This window comes from Entelurus aequoreus, linkage group LG08 (assembly GCF_033978785.1).
Source record: "Entelurus aequoreus isolate RoL-2023_Sb linkage group LG08, RoL_Eaeq_v1.1, whole genome shotgun sequence".
NCBI classification, from domain to species: Eukaryota; Metazoa; Chordata; class Actinopteri; order Syngnathiformes; family Syngnathidae; genus Entelurus; species Entelurus aequoreus.
The window spans coordinates 57292660-57304026 of NC_084738.1; the positions used below are offsets into that span (position 1 = coordinate 57292660).

Here is an 11367-nt window from a genome sequence, read left to right on the forward strand (position 1 = left end):
TCGCCGCAACACAATGGCAGTATCGGCGGTTACCGGGGTAACGAAGAAGAAGAAGAAGAAGAAGAGGAGCACATGTGGAAATAAAACCACTTTATTAATCAATACAAACCAAATGTTGATTGCCAGCAAACTACATGGAACAGAACGGCGAGGGGAACACGTAAATATTTACAGGACAGACAAAAAAAAAAGTGCACTAAGTTTTAGCAGGATGCACGAGTCGGAGTCAAAGTGGATTACAGGAAACTTGTAACGCTCTTCGGCTTCTGTAAAAACGTTTCACACTTTTCTCTTCAAGAACCGCGACCGCTCAACATGGCCGCCGACGAGGCGTCCAACCGCAAACATTCCAGACTACAGCAGCTTAACGAGCGACACACCCGACCAACGCTCTAACGAGAGGAACGACAAACAACACAACGTCCCACTAAACAATCCGAGAGGATTGTGACAAATAAATATTTGATCGTGTCGTTGCAAAACTCTTCGGCGCGGGACTTTGGAGACTTTGAAGACTAGAGACGGACTTTGTAGACGCGAGAGGCAGCAGAATGCGTGAAGCCGGGTTGCAGAGAAAGGATGTAATTGTAGATAAAGCAGCGCCCCTGGTGGCCATCGCAGGAACGCCACTGACTTCCTCAACGTTCCGCACTTTCTGCACTTGGCACTAAAGTCCTCCGGGCGCCAACAAGATGATCTCAGGACCGTCAGACGCTCGTCGGAATTCCCTTCCGACGGCGGGTGACCTCCGACCTCATGGCGGCCCCGGTGGAGAAGGACTAAAAGTTTAGCGGTGGCTTCTTTGAGTCCTTCCTTTTTTCCCGCCTGGGAAGATCGGAGCGGTCAAGCGAGTTCTTCTGCATTGTCGGAGTCATTTCCAGGGACACAAAATGGCGGAGCAGAATGAAATGCGGGCCAAAGGAACGCAGGAAGTCAAGAGTGGCGGGCGCGACTCGCTCGCGTGCGAAGGAGGAAGTCCCACGACGTTGTCGCCTTTCATTTCTTCTTCTCTTTGGGCTTCTTGTCGGTGCGGCGGCCCTGCTCGGCGGCGGCTAGGCCGCGCGGCACGACCAGCACGCTGCCGTCGGCGCCGTACTGGAGCGAGTACTGGCTGGGGGGGTAGGGCCGGCCCTGCTCGTCCCGCAGCTGTGTGAAGACCTCCTGGCACAGACTCTGCATCTTCTGCTTCATCTGCCGAATGCAGCGGAGGAACTCCATCTTCTCCTTCAGGAGGCGGGACTTGTCGCGTCGCAGGTCGTGCACGCCCTGCTCCAGGTTGATGATGGTGTCCAGCTTGCGCTTGCGGCAGTTCTGCGCCGCCATCTTGTTCTTGCCTCGCCGGCGGATGTCCCGTATGAGCGCCAGCTGCGCCTCGCTCAGGTGGTGCTTGGCCAGCAGCTCGTTGAACTCCTCCACAGGCAGGTTGACGATCTTCTCGTTGGTAAAGGGGATCTTCATGGTGCGAGCGCGCCGCTCGTCCCGGCTCGAGTGCTTGTCCAGCAAGTCATGCGGCGGCTGAATCTTGGAGTGCTGCTTGTCGCGTCCCGCCTTCTTGCCGAGCCCCACGGGGAGCTCCGGGTGCTCGGCGAAGGCGGCGGAAAGCGGCAGGTTGTAGGTGTGGTTGTGGTTGACTCCGCCCAGCTGGGGGAGGCCGCGGAAGTGGGCAGGATCCTGAAAGCTCATGCGGCACAGCTTGCTGTATTCGGGCTGGTAGCCGCCCACTGCGCCCTCTTCCGAGTCGGCGGCGGTCACCTCCGAGTCAGTGCTGTAGCCCACGGCGCCTTCCTCTGAGAAGGTGGCAGAGGTGGAGGACGACGTCTCCGAGCTGCTGGGAGACGCCGGGCTGCGACTGGAGTCCAGAGACAGACCCGAATCCGAGTCCAACTCGTCCTGCAGCTGACAGGCCTGAGCCTGACTGAAGCCTTCCTCCATGGCGAGGTCCAGCAAGCTGATCTCGTCCAACATGGACTCCTCCAGCAGGCTGCTGAAAGGGTCAGCCAAGGCGGTCACGTTGGTGCCAGTGGTGTTGAGTAGCGGGGGCAGGAAGACGCCGGTCAGGTTGGTGGTTCCGAAGGTGGCATTGATGTTGCTGGAGTTACTCGCTCGCACGGCGTTCCTCGCAGGGAAGCTCGCCGGCTCCGAGGGAGGCTGGAAAACTTGCGGGTATTCCGGGCTGCAGTTGGCCAGCGAGGCCTGATGGAGGCTCACGTCCTGGTTGATCGGTGCCAGCCCCAAATCGCTCACCATGTTGGATGCTGCCGGTCTGATGTCTGCGTCGCAGTTGTTGTTGCTGCCGCCGACCTCCATGGCCTTGGTGCGCAGACATGAAAAGGTTTTACATTCCTGTTGTTTCGCTAGCACTGGCGTTAACAAAAACCTACTTGAAGCTCCATGACGGCCATGATGTCCTGCCACTGCTGCTCCAGGTCCAGCGGAGGTTCCGTGGGCGTCAGCGTGAGACCCTGAGACGTGGAGGGGACGTCTGTGGCGGAAGGAGGCGTGGCCTGTGGGAGGATAGACAAAATGAAACGAGGACATTGGAAATCTCCCACAAGGAGTTCAGCTTTTTACCTCAGGATCTTGTCCAAAGGGAAATGTGGCCTCCAGCAGCCTCAAGCACTCCTGCAGAGACAAGGAGGTCTGTGAGCTCGGAGCAGGAAGCTGCGCCACATGAAGACCGTGAGTCAACCTTTCGAGAAGGAAGCGAGAAGAGACGTTTCAACAGCTCACCTGCTGTGGAATATTCTCGCCGGTCTCGCCGTCCACGCCCCGCAAGTTGACGCCGTTCCTCCAACTCTCCCGCTCCTCCTCGCCGGCGTCCTTGCTCTCCTGGGGGCGGGGCTTGTCCTCCTCGTTCTCCTTCTGGCGGCTGCTGTAGTTGAACACCTCTCTCCCTGCGCCGAGGTCAATGTCCTGACGCCAGAGGATGTCAATCAGGTCGATGTCCTGCGAAGACACGGCGTGCTTTACCTCGCACTTCCTGACGGCGCCATCTTTGTGGCGCCTGCAGGCCTTGTAAGCCGAGTAATTAATTTGATGCAAGCGTGACGTGAGCTCGGCAATCATGTGACCACAGCTGCCGCCACGCTTCATCACGAGGCGACAACAACACCCGCTTTGCTAATGTCGTACCTCCTTGCTTAGGTCGTCATTGGCGTCCCTGTCTTCCCGCTCCTGGTTTCCGTCGGGGGCTACGGCGCCCAGGCTGTTGTCGGTGGATTCGGGCGTGCCGCCGCCTACTCCCCCCCTCATGGCAGGGGCAGCGTCCAGGTCGTCGATGTCCTCTAAGCCGCCCCCATTGTCCAGGGCGCTGCCGCCGGCCGACACCACGCTCTCGGCGTCCCGGTGCACCAGCCAGGTGTCAAACTCGGGAGTGGGCACGGCGAGGCGGTCCAGCTGGCGCACCCGGTTCAGCAGGCGGCGGGTGGCGAAGAAGCGGTCCAGGTCCACGCTCTTTGGGTGAATGCCATATCCGTCCAGCGTGTTGCGCAGGTTGTGGAACTGTGTCTGCGTGTAGGCGGAACTCGGGCCCAGGATGATCTCCCTCAGGGGGGGCAGCTGATTGCTCAGATAGGTGTCAACGTCCACCTGCACCCCAATGAGACTCAGGAGGATGGTGAACTGAATCAGGCCCTCTGTGAAGTACTTTTTCAGGTAAAGCATTTCTTTACAAACGAAACAAAAAGGTGAAAGTAAAAATAAAAACAAAAACGGGGGCCGGCTACCTTCAACCAATACTCGCGTGTATTTGAGGTCTGGGCCAAACACTAACAAACCGCTGAAGAGAATCGCTATGAAGGATCTTCCGCTTCAGAGTGAGTCCCAGTCTGCTCCTCCGTCATGTGATTGTCATCCTCCTGGGGAGAGAAATAACGTTTACATCCGGCTAGCTCCACCCGCATCCTCCGGGAAGACACGACCGCATTGTTTCAAATGTCACCAAAGCACCGACGCTGAGCACTTTAGCATCACCGCACCCTTGTCAGGACAACAACTTGTAGTGTGCTGCTGAAGGTGAAAGCTGCCCCCCCTCCCTCCTGTTAGTTAGCCTCCTCCCAGTGGCTAACAGCACGCTAGCCCGTCTTCCGGTCCCACACGCGACTATTTAACAAGCAAACCCTCGCTTGTAACGAAGCGTTGGTGGCGCAAGACGCGAGTTTTACCTCCGATGTTGTCGAGCAAAAAGTGACAGGCGTCGACCCCCCCGAGTGATAATAACACTTCCGCCCTGGCTAGCGTCAAACAATCTCCCTAGCAACAAGTGGCGGAAACATGATTGACGCGGAGGGCAGCCTATCGCAGGTTCCGAATGTGTAAACGTCACGCTCGTCTGGCCGTCTGCAGCCAATAGGAACGAGGTAGGGTCGGGACTAGGGTCGGTCTTAACGACTATTGGGGGCGCGGCTGTCTTGTTAGCTGCCTTGTGGCTAACTTTGCTGTCAAATCACAAATCCCACAATTTATTCACTAAAATGTAAAAACACATCGGTGTCATTCACGCACTATGCGAACCTTTTTCGGGCGTGTCATCACCATTGGTTGTCGCACGTCACAACAGTCCCATTTTGCCGGCTAACATATTAAAACATATTGATTAAATACTCACTCCGGGAAGATTGTCTGGCTAAACCTCCATGGCCGCAAAGTGCGCTAATCAAATAAAGTCCAGTTTCGAGCGTCGTCGTCCCGTTTAGCTCGGCCCAGCTTGTCCTGTTTGGTGGCCCAGCATGACTTGCACAAATGTTAGCTCCTCTGCTAGCGTTAGCCGAGCAGCGCCGCTTGACACCAAAAACACGCGCTCACACTGCGCATGCGTAGAACATTCTAGCAGGCGCTTTCATCATCCGAGCAGAAAGTCCCCGCCGCGATTTATAAATATCATAAACGTCATAGTCAGCCTCGCCTATAATGTTACTTTTCTTTTTATCACTTCAACTTTCTCATCTTATGAAATTATTCAATGTTTTTCTCGAGACCAGCAAAGATAAACGCTTCTTGTTGACTTCCTGATTGTTTACTTCAAGCACTTTGTGTGTATCTGGACGTCATACCTGTCAATATTTACAAACCCCGTTTCCATATGAGTTGGGAAATGGTGTTAGATGTAAATATAAACGGAATACAATGATTTGCAAATCCTTTTCAACCCATATTCAATTGAATGCACTACAAAGACAAGATATTTGATGTTCAAACTCATAAACTTTATTTTTTTGCACAAATAATCAATCAATCAATGTTTATTTATATAGCCCTAAATCACAAGTGTCTCAAAGGGCTGTACAAGCCACAACGACATCCTCGGTACATAATTAACTTGGAATTTCATGGCTGCAACACATGCCAAAGTAGTTGGGAAAGGGCATGTTCACCACTGTGTTACATGGCCTTTCCTTTTAACAACACTCAGTAAACGTTTGGGAACTGAGGAGACACATTTTTGCAGCTTCTCAGGTGGAATTCTTTCCCATTCTTGCTTGATGTACAGCTTAAGTTGTTCAACAGTCCGGGGGTCTCCGTTGTGGTATTTTAGGCTTCATAATGCGCCACACATTTTCAATGGGAGACAGGTCTGGACTACAGGCAGGCCAGTCTAGTACCCGCACTCTTTTACTATGAAGCCACGTTGATGTAACATGTGGCTTGGCATTGTCTTGCTGAAATAAGCAGGGGCGTCCATGGTAATGTTGCTTGGATGGCAACATATGTTGCTCCAAAACCTGTATGTACCGTTCAGCATTAATAGCGCCTTCACAGATGTGTAAGTTACCCATGTCTTGGGCACTAATACACCCCCATACCATCACAGATGCTGGCTTTTCAACTTTGCGCCTATAACAATCCGGATGGTTCTTTTCCTCTTTGGTCCGGAGGACACGACGTCCACAGTTTCCAAAAAACATTTGAAATGTGGACTCGTCAGACCACAGAACACTTTTCCACTTTGTATCAGTCCATCTTAGATGAGCTCAGGCCCAGCGAAGCCGACGGCGTTTCTGGGTGTTGTTGATAAACGGTTTTCGCCTTGCATAGGAGAGTTTTAACTTGTACTTACAGATGTAGCGACCAACTGTAGTTACTGACAGTGGGTTTCTGAAGTGTTCCTGAGCCCATGTGGTGATATCCTTTACACACTGATGTCGCTTGTTGATGCAGTACAGCCTGAGGGATCGAAGGTCACGGGCTTCTGCATAGGAACGCTGTCGGGGCTTGTAAGAGGCACACTCCGCTTTCTTTCTAACAGCATGCTTGATGTACATACAGTGATGCTTTGTCTGTTGCCAGGCAACCAGTGTTGGACACAACTAGTGCAAGGAGACACCTGAAGAAAAGTACCCCCGACTGGGAGGATGATTTGAAGTTATGACGTAAGAGTCACGTTCAGGTCACATTGCATTTACACTGAAGTCCCATTTGAAAGGATCGGATTCAGAATGAATCAAATCCGATTTGGAGCGTTTAGACTGGCTATAAAAAAAATCGGATCGATATAGCTCGGTTGGTAGAGTGCCAGCAGCTTGAGGGTTGCAGGTTCGATCCCCGCTTCCGTCATCCTAGTCACTGCTGTTGTGTCCTTGGGCAAGTCACTTTACCCACCTGCTCCCAGTGCCACCCACACTGGTTTAAATGTAACTGTGGAAGTTGCGTCCCAGGAGCCAAGCGTGTAGGCTTTAATAATTATATGTCTTAACAAAAGTTTTCTCTCCAGCAGGACGCGACTTTTCAGCCACGTCCGTATCCTCTCTCCTCTCCTGCTCCCGGCCGCTTACTGTTAAGGACAACAGATGATTAGATTAACACGTACCACCTGTGAAATCTAATCACCTGCCAGCTGTGTCTCGCCGTCAGCACTGCCACACCCCCGTCTGATGGTGCTCTGTCCTCAGCACCATGGACAGAGGCGGTGACCTTTGCTCCTGCAGGCAGCGCTGGCCACATCTCCCTCCACACTAACTTAGATATTGGGTTTCACTATGTAAAAGCGCTTTGAGTCACTAGAGAAAAGCGCTATATAAATACAATTCACGTCTTCTGTGTCACTTGCGGGCAAAAAAGTCCGATTTAGTGTGCGGCGTAAACCAGGCCTTGTTTCCATTGGTCTATCCCTCGTCATTTTCGCTCACTGAACAAACGGTCACATGACATAAAAATGGTAGCTCGTTTAAATTGTTACGAACAGGCGTGGCTCAGTTGACAGAGCGGCCGTGTCGGCAACCTGGCTTCCGCCATCCTAGTCACGTCCTTGCTCCTGATGGAGCTTTGAGTACCTTTAAAGGTATACAAGTATAAATATGCTGGGACACAAGCCCTCATGGTTCTGGATCACTTCAACCCGGGCCTGCTTTGGTTCTGGATCACCTCTACAGCCACACCCCTGCCCATGTGACCGCTAACCCCTTCATCCTAACACACACATTACTTCTCAAAAAATGAGCTTTGGCTCTGAAACAGTTTTAATTGGGTCTGCTTTGGTTCGGGATCACTTTTATCAAATACAACGTTGAAACAACGTGCTTTTTGACGACGTTTATTCAATGTTGGGGTCTGATGTTGATTTGACCATTGAATTTTGGTAATTTCCCAACCAATATTCCACAACACAAAAATATGACCATCTCACACCAATTCTCAAATCCCCTTCACTGGCTTCCTGTTCCACTCAGGATTGAATACAAAGTCTCCCTACTGACCCACCAGTGCCTCCATGGAAATGCCCCCCTCTACCTCAAAGAACTACTCACCCCCAAATCCTCCACACGACACCTTCGCTCCGGACAGGCTAACCTCCTCCAACCTCCGAGGACAAAGCTACGAACAATGGGAGACCGGGCTTTCTGCTCCGCCGCTCCCAGTCTGTGGAACGCTCTCCCTGACCACATGAGGGCACCACAGACTGCGGATGCTTTTAAAAAAAGCTTAAAAACCCTTCTTTTTTAAAAAGCCTTATTAGATATATGCATACTAGTTCTAGCTATTAGGCTGTTCTAGTTTTTATTTTTATAAATGTTTTAAAATTATCTTTTTATTTTTTTAATACACTGTAGCTCTTTGAGGTTGTTTACTCAATGTAAAGTGCTTTTTACAAATAAAATCTATTATTATTATTATTAAACATAACGTTGAAACAACATGCTTTTTGACAACGTTTATTCAATGTCAGGGTGTGACGTTGATATGACATTGAAATTTGGTCATTTCCCAACCAACAACGTGGATCCAACATTAGACATCACGTTGTCTCAATTTACAAATATTACAACTATTTTGCAACAATGTTTAGAAGTCAGTTTTAAAAGACATGTACGTATAATCAACGTTGCATCAGTGTCTTGTGTCTGCTGGGTTGGTTCTGATCACTTCATCTAGGTCTTTGGTTCCGGATCACTTCTATCTGTGTCTGCTTTGGTTCTGGATCACTTCTATCTGGGTCTTTTTTTGTTCAGGATCCCTTCTATCTGGACGTGGTTTGGTTCTGGATCACTTCTATCTGTACCTGGTTTGGTTCTGGATCACTTCTATGTCAGTCTGCTTTGGTTTTTGATGTTTTGTATTTGGGCCTACTTTAGTCCTGGATCAATTATAATGGATTAGATTTATTTAGCAATTTTCACTTCCATCTGGACCTATTTTGGTTTTGGATCACCTATCTGGGTCTGCTTCGGTTCTGGATCACTTCTATATGGTTCTGCTTAGGCTCTGAATCACTTGTATCTTGGCCTGGTTTGGTTCTGAATCACTAGTGTCTGGACCTGCTTTGGTTTTGGATCACTTGTATCCAATGGTGGGCCATATATATATATATATATATATATATATATATATATATATATATATATATATATATATATATATATATATATATATATATATATATATATATATATATATTATACAAAAAAATATATATATATATATATTATACAAAAAAATATATATATATGTATAATATATATATATATATATATATATATTATAATATTTATTTAATAAATAAATACATATATAAATAAATATATATATATATATATATATATATATATATATATATATATATATATATATATATATATATATATATATATTATAAATACACATATATATAATAAAAACATATATATTATACAAAAAATATATATATATTATAAATATACAAATATATATTATTAATAAATAAATAAATATATATATATAAATATATATATATATATATATATATATATATATATATATATATATATATATATATATATATATATATATATATATATATATATATATATATATATATATATAATATATTTGTTTTTTATACAATCAGTCATCATCCATACAGCAAAAAATAAAAAATAAATTTCGTGTCATTTTACGTGGCCCGAGATCGCTTAAAAAACGTGATTGGCGTTTGACACGACTCTTATTGTGAACGTTTCATTTCTGGTTTTGCTTATATGACATGCGCTAACTTATCTGTCTTCAAGCCTCGAATGACATGCGCATTCTACAACGTTATAAGGCAAGTGGACTTATAAAGCACAATTGGTGCACTTCAAAGTACTTTACACAACGTTACAATAAGGCAAAATTTCAAATGTAATAAGTAGTTCAAATTAAAATCATAAAATTAAATCATCATCAAAACGAGACACACAATTGACGCGGTTGTTTTACATTTTAAATCATAGCTGTGTTGTATAGTAAATATGACTCAAAAGTCAACGTTGCAACTGTAATAAAACATGAAACTGTCATTACTCAAAATAATATAATGAATTCAAATCAATGTTATGAATTATTCACCTACTGAAGGCTCCAATTACTCCAGATCAAATATTACACTTTGAAATATTATTGGGGACAATATTGTATCTTTGGTGTGTTTTCCACAATGTTTTCTTTGACAAGCAAGAAGACGTAAGGAAAACACAAGAAAACATACAAAATAACAACTTAAGTTGATTTAGAGATTTTACATATTTTTAAAATATTTATTGTCTTCTTTTTGACACTTTTAAGATAGGGCCTAATTAAAACTGCTCATTTTTAATATTATTATATTTATTTAGATGCCTTTTTGAGGCCCTTAACAAACGCAACCTCAGCAATGTTTACACGGTGTCAGGTTGGGCGAGAAATTTTGTAATTTGGGGTCCTGAAAAAAAAAAAAAAAAAAAAGTCTTTCTAGCGCCACCTTTGGAATTTGTAAAAAAAAAAAAAAAGCCCAGAAATCGCTTTAAAAGTTTTAAGAACCCATAGTTGAAAACCAACAGGAAGTCGGCCATCTTGGTTTCTATCCGCCATCTTTAGGTTAAAACCAGGATCGTACTTTAACGAACTACTCCTAGTTTTTAACTGCTCATAAAATAATAATGAACCAACATCAATGATAATATGAATTATTAACCTATTTAGGCTACTATTACTTCACATCAAATATTCATCCTACCATTTTTCTACCACTTGTCCCTTTTGGGGTCATGGGGGGTGCTGGAGCCTATCTCAGCTGCATTCGGGCGGAAGGCGGGGTACACCCTGGACAAGTCGCCACCTCATCGCAGGGCCAACACAGATAGACAGACAACATTCAAATATTACTTTGAAATTTTTTTTTATGGGGGGGGGGGGACAATTTTGCCATAAAAAGGGCATAAAACAAAAATGTTTTACTTTTTGTCTACAAATAAAGTGCATCCAGAAAGTATTCACAGCGTTTCACTTTTCCACGTTATGTTCCAGCCTTAATGAATTAATTTTTGTCCTCAAAATTCTACACACAAATACCCCATTAAATGTGAAGGTTTTTTTGTAAGTTTTGCAATTTTATTAAGAATAAAAAATAATAATACTGAATTTTTTAATCTTACTCCTAATTTTAACCATATTCAGTAATTAATATTATTGTAAAATATTGTCATGTGATATGAAAACAAAATATGTACTAATCAAATATACTGCATAATAGGGGACTCAAAAAACTGATGACAAATAAATGTACATACAATTACGCAGTGCTAAAATACATTTAAAATCATGTTTCTTAAATAAACTGTCAATAAAATTAAAGGGCAAATGAAGTGACATATTCACCCCTTTAGTCATATTTTTTGCACTTAAGAAACTTCTCTATGACTTTAGCTCCAGACTTGTTCTGTTTGTTTGATATTGTCATTACTGCCACAAGTGGTGGAAAAGTGTATTACAACTGAGTACCACACGGACCACAACTTAGAAACACCTTTATTGGCGGCCCTCTAGAGGGCGCTCGCCGCCCAACAATGGGTTAAAAAACACCAACGCTTGAACAATAATTGACAATAATAATAATTTCCACTTATGCTAGGAAGTTGAGAGAAAACAAGACGCTGAACA

General features: G+C 45.5%; 1 protein-coding gene across 3 annotated transcripts; it reads right to left on the minus strand.

The window, feature by feature from the left end:
• Positions 1 to 75: 75 nt before the first annotated feature.
• nfe2l1b (nfe2 like bZIP transcription factor 1b) lies at positions 76 to 4817 on the minus strand. Of its 3 annotated transcripts, none has more exons than XM_062056863.1 (6): positions 4607 to 4817; positions 3133 to 3857; positions 2731 to 2913; positions 2572 to 2661; positions 2382 to 2504; positions 76 to 2310 (listed from the first exon to the last, which is right to left on the minus strand). In XM_062056863.1, the coding sequence occupies exons 2-6, from the start codon at positions 3661 to 3663 to the stop codon at positions 997 to 999; spliced, it is 2241 nt and encodes a 746-aa protein (XP_061912847.1). In that variant the 5' UTR covers positions 3664 to 3857; positions 4607 to 4817; the 3' UTR covers positions 76 to 996. The 3 variants fall into 3 exon arrangements, with proteins under 3 accessions (XP_061912847.1, XP_061912846.1, XP_061912848.1); XM_062056862.1 differs by having other exon boundaries at positions 2731 to 2946; positions 4607 to 4816; XM_062056864.1 differs by having other exon boundaries at positions 2572 to 2622; positions 2731 to 2946; positions 4607 to 4815.
• Between the last annotated feature and the right edge of the window lie 6550 nt (positions 4818 to 11367).

Coding starts and splice junctions, on each gene's coding strand:
- nfe2l1b (XM_062056862.1), bottom strand. CDS start 3,663: ATGCTTTACCTGAAAAAGTACTTCACAGAGGGCCTGATTCAGTTCACC. Junction 2,662..2,730: donor GCGAGAATATTCCACAGCAG/GTGAGCTGTTGA, acceptor CATGTGGCGCAG/CTTCCTGCTCCGAGCTCACA. Junction 2,311..2,381: donor TGGCCGTCATGGAGCTTCAA/GTAGGTTTTTGT, acceptor CTGCGCACCAAG/GCCATGGAGGTCGGCGGCAG.